At 39.7% G+C, this 18,393-nt stretch overlaps 1 protein-coding gene across 4 annotated transcripts in view; it reads right to left on the reverse strand.

The window, feature by feature from the left end:
* Positions 1-12,324: 12,324 nt before the first annotated feature.
* LOC110959866 (junction plakoglobin-like) overlaps positions 12,325-18,393 on the reverse strand; it is a 123,126-nt gene continuing 117,057 nt past the window's right edge. For all 4 annotated transcript variants that reach the window (XM_051941390.1, XM_051941392.1, XM_051941391.1 and 1 more), the window contains 2 exons: positions 15,078-15,217; positions 12,325-14,015 (listed from right to left, as the gene is read on the reverse strand). In XM_051941390.1, coding sequence (XP_051797350.1) covers positions 15,081-15,217 — 137 coding nt within the window. In that variant the 3' untranslated portion in view covers positions 12,325-14,015; positions 15,078-15,080. The remainder of the gene's footprint in view (positions 14,016-15,077; positions 15,218-18,393) is intronic.

Consider the following 18,393-nt stretch of genomic DNA (forward strand, 5'->3'; position numbering starts at 1 on the left):
CTAGTAATACCCAACCGTCTCCCTTGTCATGGTTTCCACATATAAGATCTCATTTCACAGCACATACATCACCAGAACCACTATCTCTGCTTCGCAACTGAACAAAATGAGGAAGAACAAGGATGGGAAACAGCTTGTTTTAAGCCCCTTTCTCTCATTTCCAGAGGTTTGGCTTTTGAGCTAAATGGAAAACTGTTATGCCAGTTTTTAATTGCTTCTATTTTTGTTTGTATAAATACTGGACTAAATAAAATGAGTATGTAACTTTCCTGTCTTACACACAGTATTCATGGCAAAGAAAATTTAGGAAATCAGTCTGACTGATTTCATTAAGCCCAGAGCAGAAGACAAAAGTGGAATTAACTGACTACACCCTTAACACTGGGAAACAATTATCTTATGACTGTATTTTATAGTAAAACATAATGAAACCAAACCTGACTGGAATCATATTTTGTTTGCAGAACTGAGATGAGTTAGTTTACAGCAAGAGCAACCTAAACTTCTGCAACACCAAACATTATATTATGTATTAATAATATATACTTTACGCACTGAAGCTGCTTAGGAGTAATTTCCATCAGTAAAAGTTTTCAAAACACTGCGCTAAACTGTGTCTCATTTGGAAACATTGCTTTTTGCCTTTGCCGGGCAGAGTAAGGATTTTTTAGTGTGTTTTTTCTCTCTTTTTTTGATAAATGCTCTTATTTCTGTTGCTGTGGTTTTTTACAAGATTTATTGAGCGAATGCTTCTTAACCTGCAGTACATCATCAGACAAAACGAAGGAGGGACACCAGCTATTATTCATCATTTCACCTCGCTGGAAGTGAAGTACTTTGGGATCATGTGAAATATGCATGTCATCCCCGCTTTCTAATTGAAGCAAAGAGGAGAATTACTCTCTGGCTCAGTTTGATTAGTTTAATTAGAAAAATTTAGCCCGGGGGCGAGGCGGAAAGATAAGCAATATAAATGTTTAAATTTGATGAAGGGTTCACATTACAGAAGGTAATTATGTCTCTCTAGTGAAGAAACAGGTGATCAATAATTAATGCATAGCAGGTCACATGTGCTGGAGATATAATTCAAACTGCTTATTAATTCTGCAATTCAGGAGAAAAATGTTGAGAGCAAAAGAGACCATCTTTCTTCAGTTGCTCCCTGTGATAAGAGACACAGACGCTGAGCCTCTTTGTGATTGGACTTCATTATAGCTTCTCACACGTGTACACAGCACGCAAATATAGAACAACAGCTATATATATAATGGTGTGTTTCAGTTCGCACATGTGACATTGAATGTGTGTGTAAAGCCTCGCATGTTGTCATAAATTCAGTATGTGTTGTAATACTGCAGAATTTCCAGAGTCTGACCCACAAAAAGATGGAGCTCAGAAAATTATCAAGCCAACATTACATTCTTTCAGAATGAATATGTTTATTAGTGAGGCGCACAGTATTATGTTCTCCCATTCTATTGTTTTGATAAACACTAATATGAACATCTTCATGGTCCTTGAATGCATACCTCGGGTCATTACCAACCCGAGTCTAAATTCCATCCTAATCCATTGATTTCTTCTAATCAAGCACTCAGCTCCGTGGTGTTTCTCAAATTATTTGTCTTTAGCTGGTGTCAAAATGCTTCAAAAGAATTGTTTTTCTCATGTTTTTACCTAAAAGCTGCGTGAAAGTTGTAGAGTTACTGTTGTGACCTGATGGTGACCGTATTGTCTCACTGTTCCAAAGACTGTATATAAAAGACAGGCCATGTGTGATGCCCCTTAATGGTAAGTGGAGTTCCATTCTTAAGCCTTAAGCTTGGAATTTGTTTTTCTCTTTCTTAGTCTTTTGAAACCAGATGTGAAAAAAAAACCTGTCATCTGGCTTGTCAGAAAGCAGACCCTCTCTCCTGATGCCTGACGTCCTCTAAAAACTCCTCTACATCGTTTCTGCCGCTGTGTTTGTTCCAGTTCTTCTTCTTGTTCTTGTTCATTAACGTTAAATCCCGGTGTGTTTAAAGAGGGAAACATCTAAAACATGCAGTATAGTGGCCCTCCAGGAACTGAGTTTGTCACCCCTGCTTATCTACAAAATGACCCAGATTAACGCTGCTACTTTAAAAGCTAGTGTTCCATAGGCTACATGGCAGACCATGCATGTAACGTTAACGTTACTATTCCTTTGCGCTAGATTTTAATTACTTGAACGCGATTAAAAACACGTCACTTTCAAAGAATGATCTCAGCTATAAGTCTTCTTTCTCCCAGATTAGTGTATTATCTAATATGGTCAGGGCTTTAATGTTACCTTCATCTGAATTACAAGAATTAGCAACGTAACGCTAGCAGTTAGCACTACTTACTGCAGAGCTAGTTTCATAATAACCAAACGATGGACGGCAGAGCACATACAGAACGTTATGACAATTTATGAAAACACATGACATTAATAACAATCACTGAGCAGCAGGAGAGGTGTTCTACTTTCATTAAACTCTCCTGCAATCAAAACAGAAAATATTGTCCCCCGGTTCTTCTGGCCGCTGCGCACTTCCGTTGTGAGTTCTGCATTTGTGTGCCGCACTTTTCTGTTGTGTTGTGAGTTAAAGGCATTAGAGGAGATTTAATTTCCTACGACGTTGCATGCGCACATACAACCTCTCCCTCACCCCCCTCTAACCTCCCCCCTCTTAACATTTAGGAAGAAACACCCCCCTTCAGAAACTTGCGTAGCACTCGTGAAGTTGTCTTTTACGGCTGGGTCCCCCTGGATCTTTATCTGCCATTATGTAAATAAAGATGAGCAAAACAAGTCGCCAGCTAACTACGAAGCTATACCAAAGAAACACATACAGAAAGCACGTGAGTCCAAGGCGTACGTAATCTACGTAACTTGGCCTGAGCCGGAAGATTTTTGATTGACAGGAAAGGGAGCAAACCAAACGCCTCGGTCCGAGCGTGTTGATTGGCTGATGTTTTTCAGGTCCTGCCATGTCCACAGTTGTTGTTTTTTTTGTTTTTTTAGAAACCATACATACAAGTCCACTAAAGGTCAGTATATTCATTTTATGTGAATCAGACAAATTAAACAAAAAAAAACAGCCTTTAACTTCCGTTGTGAGTTAACTTCCGTTGTGAGTTTTCCTTTCGTGTGCCGCACTGTTCTGTTGTGTTGTCAGTTTTGCATTCGTGTGTTGTACTTTTCTGTTGTGTTTGGCCTTCTGGGCCACCATAGTTCACACACTTCTTCCGACTGTTGACCAAGTCTGAAGGGTGGTGGATCAGACTGAGAACTCAAGGACACTAATCTCACTCTGACAATGGTGCATTTATACCTGTCACTTCCTGAAACATAACCTGCTTTGTTATCTAGTTTAATGTATACGGGACCATCATTTACAAAGTGAACACCATACTGTATTTAGAAAGTCTCGAAACCGGCAGAAACAATAAACTCAGAAGGACAATGATGGCAATTTTGATGAAAGAAACAGGAAATTTCAAAGTAAAACTGCTGCTAATCTATAATCTTTACATTAGCCAGTGTAGCCTATTGGTAAATTATGCAAGACAAAATCCTCACTCTCTTATATCATCGATGCATCTGATGATAGAGAGGGACAATAATTACAATAACTAAGTTTAAGATACAATCGGCATTATTATCAGTGTTTAATAATTGGGTGAAAATTATAAACAAAATTTATCATTATGATGAATATGCCCCAGTAAATATGTAAAATCTGGGTTTGTTGATCTATCTATGTGGTGGAATTAAAGGGCAAATGTAAATCTATGGAAACTGAGGTGTAGAGTTATGATTGCTAAACTCACAAAAAACAAACAAAATGTAAGTGCATTTGTGGACGGCACACAGAAGTGACCAAGACACAAAGTGCCACACAAAAAAACAACAAAAAATCCAACTTGAATTACTCACCATTAATGACCATTTCAGATTTTTACAAACTAAACTTATCAGCAATACAAGTAAAAACAATCAAGCTTCTCACTTGTTTCACTGGAAGTAAGTTCTGATATGTGAGCTTGCGTTCCTTAGTTGGGGAAAAAAGGGGAAAAAATAACTGTCAAATGTTTATCTTTTGTACTGTAAAAGATAATACATGAAAAATTAACAATTGTTGTGTTTATTATTAATTCCATATAGATAAAATTATATTTGCACATTTCATTTTAAAACAATTGGTCTCTTATCACTTCAATAAACGTTGAGTTCAGATGAATAAGCATTCCAAATCAGTCAGCAGTGTCAGATTTTATGTTCTTTTCAGGTCTTACGAGTGTCTTATTTTTATGTTTCCAATTTCATAGACAAAACCTGTTAATGAAACAGGAAACATTAGACATTAGAGGTATTAGGACTACATCGCAGCTCATTTGTCTGAACACTGTCAATAATTCTAGTTAGTTTGCAACATAACCAACATCATGTGGTCAGGGCAGAAGAAGCCACACTCCACAATTAAACATGTAAAAATTCTGAAATAGAAGATACCGCAAAAGAAACACATATTGTGGCCATTGTGTAGTAGCATAAAGTGTCAGAAAAAAATGACAAACAGCTCAGCAGCTGTGAAAAGACAAAAACATTTTAAATAAAAATAATGCATAATTATTGAGTTACCACAAAATTTTCTCTGATAATCCACAGATTCTATCCTCTGTAACTCTCATTAAATATAAACAACTGACTCACATCACCAAACATACTTACTGCTTATGCCTAATAAAATGTCTGTACAAACTGTCATTAGGTTTGTTGTGTTGCTGCTTTTACTGCCAGCCACTGTACTAACCAAATACTATCTCTTTCTCTTTATTTGTCTAATAATTGTCACAATAAAACAAGTCAGAAGTCTATGGTTAGGACTAATGTTGCAATATTGTTTTTCGCAAATGGATACTCATTTCATAGTGAACAGAAGAATTGGAAATCTTCATGCTGAGGACAGTGTGTATGAGCCCACATTATAAACTACCAAATGTTTTAAAACTTGTTACCTGTAGTCCGTCTTCATGCCACAATGCTCATATTTAAACTTGAACCAGTCTCCTGGCGAACATTGCTGCGATATGCAATATAAGAGCTCCATCCACTGGTCCAACAAGCTCATTACAAGTGTAGTGAAAAATGATGCAATGCCTTGATAGTGGCTCAAATCATCCAAAGTGTTCTGTTTTCAGTACAGTTCATGGCGAGAAGGTGCCGTTTAATCACATTGTTCAGTATGTAGAACGTGTAGCAGCTGGAAAATCAGACACCAGTCAGTAGGCAATGCTTTGATTAAGCCTTTGATGCACAACATGGGTCAAGAGATACCCATTTTTCATTCAGTATGAGCCACTTTTGACCCATGTTGTGCCTATATGCACCAATCAGCCACAACATTTAAACCACCTGTCTAATATTGTGTAGGTCCTCTTCATGTTGCTTTAAAAAAACAGCTCTGCACCGTAGTGGCATGGACACTGGACCAGTGGGGGCATCTTAAAGTGTCTGGTACCAGGACTTTGAGTGTCTCGGGGGTGTAGAGTGGGGCCTCTGTTGTTCCAGTTTGGAGGCCAGTCAACACCTTGGAGTCTTTGTCATGTTACTCAAGCTGTTCCTGAGATGTTTTTGAGCTTCCAGTGGAGGCCACAACCACTGAGGAGTGCTGTTGCCTTATGGTGTGCTTGGTTTGGAACAATGTTTGACTGGGTGGTATGTTTCAAAGCAACTATATTAGTACCAGGGTCAAAGTTTCCCACTATTGTAAGGAGATGATGAATGTGAAACACTCCACCTATCAGTGGTTTCAATGTTGTGGATGAATACAGCAGGATCTTTTCAATATAACTAGGTTCACTAAAAGGTTTTAAAGAATTCAGATTAAGTTGATTCTCATTGGATACAACTATCAGATCAAGCCTGGGATCCTATGTGAAGGATACGGAGATAGCATGGGCAGAATACAGCCTAGAATCATTCACTGAGCTGTTGAATGCATGGCTGAATGGATGGCCCAAGAGGAGCAGAGACAGGGCTGCAAGGAGCAGAGGCTGAGAGGCAGGGGTAGGCAGGAGAACAAGGTGGAGGCATGGGCAAGTGACCAGAAATGAGCAGTATAGGGTTTGCGTAGGGGACGCTTGGCAGAAGGTGGAGAGGCACAGCAGGTCCAGGGAGGGATTCCAGAGAGGCAGGAAGGAGACGGTGGAAGGATGCAGGTCGGGAACTCTGCAAACAAAGGGAAATTAGAATTCACATGAACAACAACAGAGAGCTTCAAATGTGGAGATGGCTGAAATATGACTGACTGTTTGACAGCGTCTACAATTTGGTCGAGGGTTGAAGTCTTAACCCGGCATATATACTGATCATCCGCCTAATATTGTGGATGACTTATTTCTGCTGAAACAGCTCTGCTACAATGTTTAGATCAGTGATACATTGCAGAGTAACCCCCACATGAACCCAGCAATGTGATTTACTTTACCTGTTAGTAGTTTAAATGTTGTAGCTTATCGGCTAAAGCGGAGAGCATGGCAAAAACCTAAACTGCTGTTGTACACTCACTGGCCACTTTATTAGGTACACCTGTTCAACTGCTTAACACAAATAGCTCATCAGCCAATCACAACTCAGTGCATTTAGGCACGTAGATGTGGTCAAGACAACTTGCTGAAGTTTAAATCGAAAATCAGAATGGGTAAGAAATGAGATTCAAGTGACTTTGAATGTGACATGGTTGTTGTTGTCAGATGGGCTGGTCTGAGTATTTCAGAAACTGCTGATCTGCTAGGATTTTCATGCACAACCACCTCTAGGGTTTACAGAGAATGGTCCGAAAAGGAGAAAATATCCAGCAGTTGTGGTGACCAAAATGCGTTGTTGATGTGAGGGGTCACTGTACTCCAATGGCCTCCACAGTCACCGGATCCCAATCCAATAGAACCTTTGGGATGTGGTGGAATGGGAGATTCAGATCATGGATGTACAGCCGACAAATGTGCAGCAACTGTGTGATGCTGTCATGTCAATATGAACCAAAATCTCTGAGGAATGTTTCCAACACCTTGTTGAAAGAATGCCAGGAAGAATTAAGGCAGTTCTAAAGGCAAAAGAGGGTCCAAGCTTTTATTAGCAAGGTGTACCTAATAAAATGTCCAGGGAGTGTATATTGTTAGATCTGGGTATGCAGTATGGTAAACTTATCTTTACAACTGGGAGAGACTGCAGAGTCATCCGATATGAAACAATACTAGAACTGAGTGAAAAGGGGCTTTCAAAACATTAGTCCAACATGTTGACATTTTTTCTTGAATAATTGACAGTATCAGCGCAAACATACACTTAGTACATACAAAGCAAAGCCAATGAAAATCAGGGGCAGAAATACAGTTTACATTCCTGGAGTTTGTCTGTGCAGATGCTCGTCTTTAAATGGTTTTTGGGCTCCATCTTGTGGACATTTGATCGGATTACTATATACTGCATGTCACGGTCAGGCTTCAGACTTCAAAGCTAAATGTGTCGCTTGACTCATATCGGAAGCACGCAATCAGTCAGGGCAGGAGCAGAAGAATAAACATTCTCTCTTGGTTTCTTCTACAGGTAAACATGACCGATTAATGTAGAAAAATCATGATTGTACCAGGAGTCGTAATGGCAGATGAATCGGTGTGAATCAGCACCAAAGTGTTCAAAGTCAACCCATGTGCAGCCAGATGGTGCTAGAAGTCACATAATAAATGAAGTACATATCATCTGAGCGCAGTAAATGTGTCTCAAGTGATAGTAGCAGAAAGTCACCTGTATCTCCAGTCATTGGTGAATCAGTTCTGTTGCGCTGAACTACACTATGAAGGCAAAAGAACACTCAAAGCAACTCTGTGAAAAGGTTATTAAAAAGCATAATTTAGGGGATGGATTAAAAGAATGTCCAGTTGATAATAGTTGAAGGACAGGTAAATTCATCATTAGGTAAATCAAAGGAATATGGCTCATGCATAAACCTACCTTCAGCAGGATGTCCTCTAAAACTGAGTGACTGTGAATGGAAGAGACTAGTGGGAGGTCACAAAGACATCTATGACTTCTCTAAAGGAGTTTCAAGCTACAGCAGCTGACAAAGAAGAGACTGTGCAAACAGCAATTTTGCTAAGATTATTCCCCGGTCAAAGTATTATCAGCGAGCGGCTAAAAGAAAGCCACTGTGGAGAAAGCTTTTTATTATATCTCAATGAAGGTTTGACATTAGGCATGTGGGAGACTCCAAGGTCAGCTGGAGGAAGATTCTTTGATCTGATAAAACCAAAATTAAGCAGACTAGATGTTACAGTTGGTAGATACCAAATATTGCACATCAACAGAAACATAAGATTCCTAATGTAAAGCAAGGTAGCAGCAGTATTATGATACTGGAAGGCTATGAAGATAAAATGAACGAAGCAAAGCATAGGGTAATCCTGGAGGGCAACCTGATGTGGTCTGCAAGAGAAATGGGACTTGAGAGGAGATTTGCTTTCCATCAAGAGAATGACTGAAGCATACAGAAATGGTTAACAACGATAAGGTGAATGTTCAGGAGTGACCAAGTCCGAGCCCAGACGTCAGTCCTATTTTGGGGTTTGTGGACGGTCTTTGAAAGAGCTGCTCGCTCAGAATCTCCTTTCAATCTGACAGCTTTAGCAGTTTTGCAAAGAAGAATCAGGTAAAATTGCCATATCTACATGTACAAGGATGTGCAATGGAGACATGTCCACATGATTATACACACGTGGACAAAATTGTTGGTACCCCTCAGTTAAAGAAGGAAAAACCCACAATTCTCACTGAAATCACTTGAAACTCACAAAAGTAACAATAAATAAAAATTTATTGAAAATTAAATAATCAAAATCAGCCATCACTTTTGAATTGTTGATTAACATAATTATTTAAAAAAACAAACTAATGAAATAGGGCTGGACAAAAATGATGGTACCCATAACTTAATATTTTGTTGCACAACCTTTTGAGGCAATCACTGCAATTAAACGATTTCTGTATTTGTCAATGAGCGTTCTGCAGCTGTCAACAGGTATTTTGGCCCACTCCTCATGAGCAAACAGCTCCAGTTGTCTCAGGTTTGATGGGTGTCTTCTCCAAATGGCATGTTTCAGCTCCTTCCACATATGTTCAATGGGATTCAGATCTGGGCTCATCGAAGGCCACTTTAGAATAGTCCAACGCTTTTCTCTCAGCCATTCTTGGGTGTTTTTGGCTGTGTGTTTTGGATCGTTGTCCTGTTGGAAGACCCATGACCTGCGACTGAGACCAAGCTTTCTGACACTAGGCAGCACATTTCTCTCCAGAATGCCTTGATAGTCTTCAGATTTCATCGTACCTTGCACACTTTCAAGACACCCTGTGCCAGATGCAGCAAAGCAGCCCCAAAACATTACTGAGCCTCCTCCATGTTTCACCGTAGGGACAGTGTTCTTTTCTTCGTATGCTTGGTTTTTGAGTCTATGAACATAGAGTTGATGTGCCTTACCAAAAAGCTCCAGTTTGGTCTCATCTGTCCAAAGGACATTCTCCCAGAAGCTTTGTGGCTTGTCAACATGCATTTTTGCAAATTCCAGTCTGGCTTTTTTATGAGTTTTTTTCAGCAGTGGTGTCCTCCTTGGTCGTCTCCCATGAAGTCCACTTTGGCTCAAACAACGACGAATGGTGCGATCTGACACTGATGTACCTTGGCCTTGGAGTTCACCTTTAATTTCTTTGGAGGTTGCTCTGGGCTCTTTGGATACAATTCCAACGATCCGTCTCTTCAATTTGTCATCAATTTTCCTCTTGCGGCCACGTCCAGGGAGGTTGGCTACTGTCCCGTGGGTCTTGAACTTCTGAATAATATGAGCCACTGTTGTCACAGGAACTTCAAGCTGTTTAGAGATGGTCTTATAGCCTTTACCTTTAAGATGTTTGTCTATCATTTTTTTTCGGATGTCCTGGGACAATTCTCTCCTTCGCTTTCTGTTGTCCATGTTCAGTGTGGTACACACCTTTTCACCAAACAGCAGGGTGACTACTTGTCTCCCTTTAAATAGGCAGACTGACTGATTATGAGTTTGGAAACACCTGTGATGTCAATTAAATGACACACCTGAGTTAATCATGTCACTCTGGTCAAATAGTTTTCAATCTTTTATAGAGGTACCATCATTTTTGTCCAGGCCTGTTTCATTAGTTTGTTTTTTTAAATAATTATGTTAATCAACAATTCAAAAGTAATGGCTGTTTTTGATTATTTAATTTTCAATAAATTTTTATTTATTGTTACTTTTGTGAGTTTCAAGTGATTTCAGTGAGAATTGTGGGTTTTTCCTTCTTTAACTGAGGGGTACCAACAATTTTGTCCACGTGTGTATGCTGTAATTGCAGCCAAATCGCATCTACTAAATACTGACTTGGAGGAGGTTAATACTTATGCAATATGCAATCAGTTATTTCACATTTTATATTCCTAATTAACTTTGTAGAGAGGTGTTTCTACTTTTACATGAAAGGATCTTTTTTTTTCTTTGGGAAATGCTTGCGAAGAAATCTAATTATTTTGACGATGAATCAGTGTTGAAAAGGAAATCACCCCAACCATCCTAATTAGATGCAACTCTACTCTGAGCTCCCTTCAGGTGTCCAAGCTCCTTGCCTTATCTCTGTAGCTGAGCTCAGCTGCCCTGAAAAAGAAAGAAAAAAGAAACTAATTTCAGCTGCATATGCCTGCAATCTCATTCTTTCAATAACTACCCAGAGGTGATACCCATAGGCAAGGATTGGAACATAGATTGACTGGTAAATCGAGAACTTTGCCTTCTGCTCAGCTCCCTTTTCATCACGATGGTCCAGTGCAATACCCGTGTTACTGCTTATGCCGCAGCAAGCTGCCTGTCTGTCTCACATTCTATTTTCCCATCACTCATAAACGAGACCCTGACAAAATTCTTCGTTTGAGGCAGCAACTCCCTCCCTCCTGCTCAGTCATTGTATGATCAGTGGTGGATCTTCCAGTGGCATTGTGCCAGCTGGTGTGTGATTTATAAAGGGGAAATTGCGTGCAGCTGTGTGTACGCACAGTTTTATAAATCAGAATATTTTTGGCGTACGCAAACTTTTAGTATGGATCCTACGCAATGTTTTATAAATGAGGCCCCAGGTCTTTAACCAGCATCCCTAAAATCCATGAAGTTGGCTCCAGACAAATGAAGTGAGGTCAACTTTTATCAGCCTCCATCCAGATGTTCAACTTGATATCTTTACTTTCAGATTTAATTGAAATCTGAAGTTTGAAGTTTGAGAAGTCTCATGGCATTTGTAACATCCTGGACACAGAGATGATCCTGAAGTCTGACCACAAGAAGGAGGAGGAGACTCACATCCTCACTGTGGAGGGCTTATTCCTGCTTTACACCTACAGACCTTTGATGGGCGTCCTAAACCAATGTTACTTTATTTCCATCCCATATGAAGAATGCAAAAAGAGGAGGTGCTCTAGGAAGTACACGGTGCCATACATATGTCATCTGGTCAAGGAGGAACTGGAAAATGATGGTGTGGAGAAGGACATCTGGAATACCCTGGACTCTGGATACGGTGAATAGGGAGGATGGATGGATGGATGGAAATAAGGATGGAAGGAAGGAAGGAAGTCTGCTTCACTCTGGATACCTACAAGATGGTGGATGGATGAAGGAAGGAAGGAAGGAAGGAAGGAAGGAAGGAAGGAAGGAAGGAAGGAAGGAAGGAAGGAAGGAAGGAAGGAAGGAAGGAAGGAAGGAAGGAAGGAAGGAAGGAAGGAAGGAAGGAAGGAAGGAAGGAAGGAAGGAAGGAAGGAAAAGAAATTCAGTGTATACCAGGGGTATATGTATTTTCATTTTATGTGTGCATGTGCATTGCTGTCTAATTATTAAATGAAAACTTTCTTTAAAAACACATTTTACCTTTTATTAATACATTTTTCACTGTGACATGCATGTCGCATGCCACATTAAAATCCAACCACATCACAGTAAAGAAAGTGAAAAGGTGTACTCAGGGCATCGAAGACTTGCATAGACTAAACGCAAAGTATTTAATAAAAGGCACAGTATTGAGTTGGCAAAGACAAAGCCTTCAGTCTATTATTGCTTTTAAGCAAATGTTTTCATTTAACTATGACAGTAAATGCACACATAAACTGAAAATACATTTATTTAATTATATTTCTTTGCTGAACTTTGCTGGAATCAGTCATAAAAACGGACAGTCTTCCATGCAAGCAGAATAAACGCATACCAAAACAGTTGAAAATAACAAAATTTAATGACTTAGCAAGATTTAGGAACAGTCTAACTTCAACAGATTGCCTCAGCAACTGATTCATTTAAGTAATTTAGTTGTGCTTTCTTAACATTGCAGGCTGTGGTTGCTGTTGCTAGCCGAGTATTGCAACCAAAAACAGCAACCCAGCAAATACAAGCACAGTTGCCCCTGAAGCATGGAGCAATTTGTGCTCGAACTGTCCACGATGTCCACATTCCAACGCCAGCTGCTCTTAAATGTAGACCATGTGAATTGTACAATAATACGATGGTTAGGTAGAAATGGTACTCCGCACCAATAACAGACTAAATCTTTAATACATGGTATAAGCAGTAGACAGTATGCAATAATGTATTAGAGCTTGCAGAACCCACCCCTCCATTGACACTGACATACAGTTACTAACAAATTTCAAATTGAAATTATCAGCACACCCTTAGTAGAAAAGCAGTTTATTATGTTGATGCACAATGTAAGTACTGTTGCAAATTTATGCTGCACTGTACTCAGTGGCACCCACAAAGGTGTGTACAAGCTGATCAGAGAACTGTGGTGCAAATATTAGATACCTCTGGAAAAAGGTGGAGTTTTTTTTTTTTTTATCCCGATGCTAAAGATACCAGATGGATTGTAAATCCATTTCCTGTGGACATTTGAAAAGAAAATCCACTTGTTGGAAGTGAGGCTGGGACATGATGGGGTTCATAGTCCACCTCTGCACTAAAGTTTTCCAAATGGCTGGCGTAATCCAAAATGGCTTGTAAAACCCAGATGTCATTTTTTTTTCTCAGTATGCAAAGGTGACGACTATTTCAATGAGTACACGATATACTACCATGCAACGACCACACATTGACACCCTGGGGACATGTGCACTGTTCAAATACACATAGGAGACATCTATAAGACAGCAGCTTAAGGCTGGGATACACGGGTAGCATTTGGAGCAATGGTGTTTTGCAGTGTTGTCAAGAAGGGAGAACTTATTTTCCTGTTTAACGTCACATGTTTTCTAACCAAAGATCTAGGAGCTTTCATAGTGAGTGTTTTTGTGATGTCAGCAATGAATTTCGGTAAACTGCAATGTTATATTTAACTAATTTAATTTAACTTTTTCAGAACCGACTAATATGACTGTTTGCCATGAGATACATATGGGCAGAAATCGAAAACAATGAACAGATAGTCATTGCATCACTAACGCCACATCTCAACACTGACGTCGTAACATTTCATCCAATTCAAATTCCTTGACTTGGATCTAAATCTTCACAGATGAAACCATTGGTGAGGATTATCAGCTGAGTTTGGTTAAGCCCCTCCCACTTCTCTTACATGTCTCAACTGTCAGTGTAAGGCAACTGCATCGAATTTGATTGCTTCAGAAAGTTACCCGTGTAACAATGCCTCAAAACGTCAGACACTCCTACTTTCACCCCACAGTAAAACATTATAACAAAGTTACATTTTTCATTTACAGGAACAATAATCCTCCTTTTAATAAGCAACCTCTTTTAATAGTTCTTGATTGCCAAATGGGATTTTTTCCCTGGATTGGGAAGGGCTGATTCCTTTTCTGGTCAAAACCTCCAATCGTGGTCCATCCATTCATCCAGTCTTCCTGCAATTTGCTTGTGTTCAGTTCACTTCTTGATGTTTCCGTTTTCTTTTCCTGAAACAAAAAAATAGAAAAAAAAATCTAAAGCCTGGTCATCAACTAAATATAGAGATTGGAATAAAGAACTGTAAGGAATAGTTCAACATTTTTTGACATTTTTGAACCTATTAACTTTATTTTCCAGGCTAGGGTGGGAAAATTCATCTCAAATCAACGTTATGGCATCTGATCTCACACAGTATACAAGAGAAGTGAACACACCCCTGTGCAATATAACCTAAAAATCCCTTAATTGTAGCTTGTAGCTCAGTAATTGAATTATTTCTAAATTGACACATAAATTATTTCCTCGTATCACCAATCAAAAAAACATCACTTGAAACACTTCATTAAAAACACAGGCTTCAAAGTAGAAACTCAGTTCAACAAAAGTGATTTTTATCATTAAGTCGTACTCTTTTTACCTTCCAACACTGGATGATTTTATAGATTGCGTGCAGTCTGTAAATTTATTCAGTAAATTTGACTGCCAACTCACTGATTTGTTCAGGGACAAAGTTTGCTTGGTCCCCTGGCTGCCACATCTTGTGGACATGTCAAAACGCTACTTAGGACTGTTCCTATAATGACCACCTTTAGTTTTTAAGCTTGATTAGTACAATCCAACATAGCATCACACTGTTCACCCAATCACACACCCATTGTTTTTGATTTCATGGCTTTTACTTGTCTCTCTTTTGTCATGGTTTCTAAGTCAGGTTGGAACCATGCTAAAAGTAGGAAACGTCAGGCAGGGCCGGCCCTAGGACTTTGGTGGCCCTAAGCAAGATTTTTTTTGTGGCCCCAAAACATGCACAGGGCAACTACCAAATCACGTGCACAGCTTGTAATTGGGTTAAAACACACATGCACATGATTAACAGCATTAACAGATTTATGTTTTATTGAAATAAAGACAGGGACAAAATGCGAATTACACACTTATTGTGGTGTGGCCCCCCTCTAGTGGATGTGGCTATAAACAACAGCATAGAGTGTTTATGCCAGCGGCCGGCCCTGACGTCAGGAAAACATGTTTCTGTGAGTATGGCTGATAAATGTTCCATGTGTGCTTACCTGTTAGAGTGGTTCAGGGTAGGCCTGTCTTGGGTCATAGGTCATGTCGGGGATGTACTGCTCGTGAAGGTCAGGGTCTAGCGGCAGGGTGTCCAGGGCCAGATCAGCGTAGCCATACGGAGGGTAAGAACCATCTAATTCTGAGATACACAGAAAACATGATCAATGAAAGAGCTTTTACAGTTGCACTAAACATCACTCAAGATACACTGGTGGCATGTATTTTAATGTTCAATTATAATGTAAACATATAAGCAGTCTAAACAGAGCTGCCAAGAACCCCCTCAGACAGACAGACAGACAGAGAGACAGACAGACAAAACCTTTATTGGGAAATTTTCGATGTTACAGCAGCGAATACAAAAAATAGTGCAAGAGAGAAATCTGCCACCTCCCCGAGCTCTTTCAGGGGAATACTAAACTGTTCCCAATCAACAAAGATGACATAATCTTTACACCTCTGGCCAAATCTGAAGCATTTGCCTTGAGAAGCATCCAGGTGGCATCCAAGTTAGATCTCTAAACCACCTCAACTGGCTCCTATCCACCAACTTGTATGCAATTTCTACCACCTTGTAACATTTATCATATTCCTTCTGTCGCTACTCAAAGCTAATGGCCGTAGAGGAAGGAAGGAATGTCATTTGACCAGGAAAATGACTGCTTCTTTCTGCTCCAGTCTCTTGTCACAACAATACACTGTATGTGCATCACTGCAGACAAATCACCAATCTTGTACTTCGCCCTTTCCCAACTTTTTAACAAGACCCGAAGCAACTTCAGCTGATCCGCCTGATGCAACAATTCATTCCCAACTTGGAGTTGGCAGTCCACTTTTTTCTGCCCAGAAACCATGGCCTCAGACTTGGAGGCACTTTAAACTTGGCTGTAAATCGCACCAGTGCAAGCTTGAGGTCACTGCTCGATAAAGCTGACAGGATCACGTAATCTGAAAAAGGCAAAGATGCAATCTCATGCCCAGCAGACCAGTCACCTGCCACCCCTTGGCTGTGCCTGAAAATTCTGAACAAATCTGTGAGCCCTGGTGGAGTCCAGAGTCCACCAGGAACAGGTCTGGGGTGCGGTCTTATGCCTTTATGAACCCAGCAATGTCCCATATCCTAGGTCTGAAAGGGACTAACAGACAGACTCTCTTTTCCAGCACCCTGGCAGAGATCCTTCCAGGGAAGCTGAGAATTGTAAGTTCTCCTAAGGCTTTGTCACATCCTTTTATATAAAATAAAGGGATCTGCCACCCCAATCAGCCAATCCAGAGGCAGTGATTAGGCAGAAATAAAGATGTCTATTTCGGCAAGAGTTCAGAGCTCTTTCTGGCCTGGTGATAGAGATAGAGAAATTCACTGTTTTGGAAAATTCTCCCAAGTTCTCTCATTCCTAGAGCCTAAGGCTATAGAGTTCAGCTGCTGCCTACTGAATTTTGAGAAGCTGTTTCTGGCCTGAAGGCATTAACTTCACCTTCCCTTAGTGTTTTTTTATTTTTTTATTATTATTATCCTGGAACAAGTATATGGGTCAACCCCACCTACCTTCCCACTGCTGCAGTAATTACCTCTGCGTCTTAGCTTCTCCTCCTGTAATTTAAATCATATCCAGGCTTCTGAATTTTCAAGAAGATGTCTTATGTTTTTGTGTTAAGAGTTGCCTTTATTTCGACTTTTTTGTCAGCTCAGTGTGAAAATCCAAAATTGTGAGAAAATTAAAGGAGTGATTTTTTCTTTTCTTTTTTTTTTTTTTTTTTTTTGCAAACCTTAGACATGAAAACATGCCAACACCAAGACATTCACCAAGATGAAGTCACCAAGAAGGTGATTATTTTATTCTGTCCTTAGCCGGTGTGATGACAGATCAATTACACACCATCTGGTATCATCCTACAAACCATTTCATAAACTTTTATTGGGTCTTACTGTCCTAAAGTTGTTTTTCTCTGTTCCCAATTTGAGTATCTGAATGCAAACTACATAGTTGCCTAGCTTAGCGCTAAGACTGGAAGCTGGATCAAACGGTTAGCCTGACTCTGTACAGAGTAATGACATCATAACATTTCCCTACAGATCACTAATTAAGATGGTTTAGCTCATTTATGTCACCCCAACACAAACAGAAATGTCAGCTGGACATACATATACACATGATGAGTTTTTATATAGCCCACATTTGGTTGCAAAAGTGTCCTGAACTGCTTAAAAGTAGTAGTACCCAAACACTGATTCAATTACAACTAGATTACTTTTATAATAAAGATGACTGAGGAAAGTTCTTAAGTGTGTTGCTGTCATTTCAAAGCATATTTTTAGAGGTTAATTCTGTATGAACATCAGACACGTTGATCTTCTCGAGAAGTGTAAGTCGCGCTGAATGACATCAATGCGTTTCTATCCTTGTTCAGATGGCTCAAAGAAAATGTGAGATTGACACTGAGAATGGATTCCCTGGCACAGACACAGTCTTTACATTAATGGCACTGACATACACACTCGCTGTTCTGTTGACACTCTGAATGTGATTTCATGATGCGCATTCTGTGGGCACTTCAGCTCCAAATATAAGAAAAGGCAGAGAATCAGAGTGCAGAGGTTGAATGGAAATTGAATGTGGGAAGTGTAACTGAGAAACAGACACTAAATAAATGAGTTAATCTGATTCCGACTGCCGCACTATGAAATCAGCACCTTCAATTGACCTCCATTACGACTTGACACACACACACACACACAGTGCATGAGTATTACAACAGTGGATTAAGCATGTGGAGATTCAAATAGCATCAGTAAATCACACACACACACAAACATGGATACACACTTGGGATGAAGACTAAAGCAATAATTAGTTAATAATAAGTGAGATGGAGGGATTTGCACTAAGTATGTACACAGAGGAAAGAAGAAGAATGAGTGCACAAAAAGGGAAGAGAGAAAAAAACATTTCTCCACGTTTAAACCATTTTTTTCCTACTTCACCTCTACACTTTTATTCTGCTCTTTCTTTAACCCTACTGTCCTTTTTCAGTCTTACTCTCTGCTCCTTTGGTATCGTCCTTCTCTCTTTGCTTCTCACTTTGTCCAATCTTCCTTTTACTAGATTAGGCGGTTTATAGCCTGTTGTAAATAACCATTTGATGTGAAATTCTGTTGGTGCAACTCAGCATAGATACCTTCCACCACATAGTCAAAGTTTTTGCATTTACATCGTGCATGTTTTGTATTTTTTCGTTGAACATCTCATGCATGTCGGACAGAACAGACACGCCGCTATTTAATTATTCCAGCTTCCTTCTGCTTGCATTCTACTC

Source organism: Acanthochromis polyacanthus, chromosome 21 (assembly GCF_021347895.1).
Source record: "Acanthochromis polyacanthus isolate Apoly-LR-REF ecotype Palm Island chromosome 21, KAUST_Apoly_ChrSc, whole genome shotgun sequence".
Taxonomy (NCBI): Eukaryota; Metazoa; Chordata; class Actinopteri; family Pomacentridae; genus Acanthochromis; species Acanthochromis polyacanthus.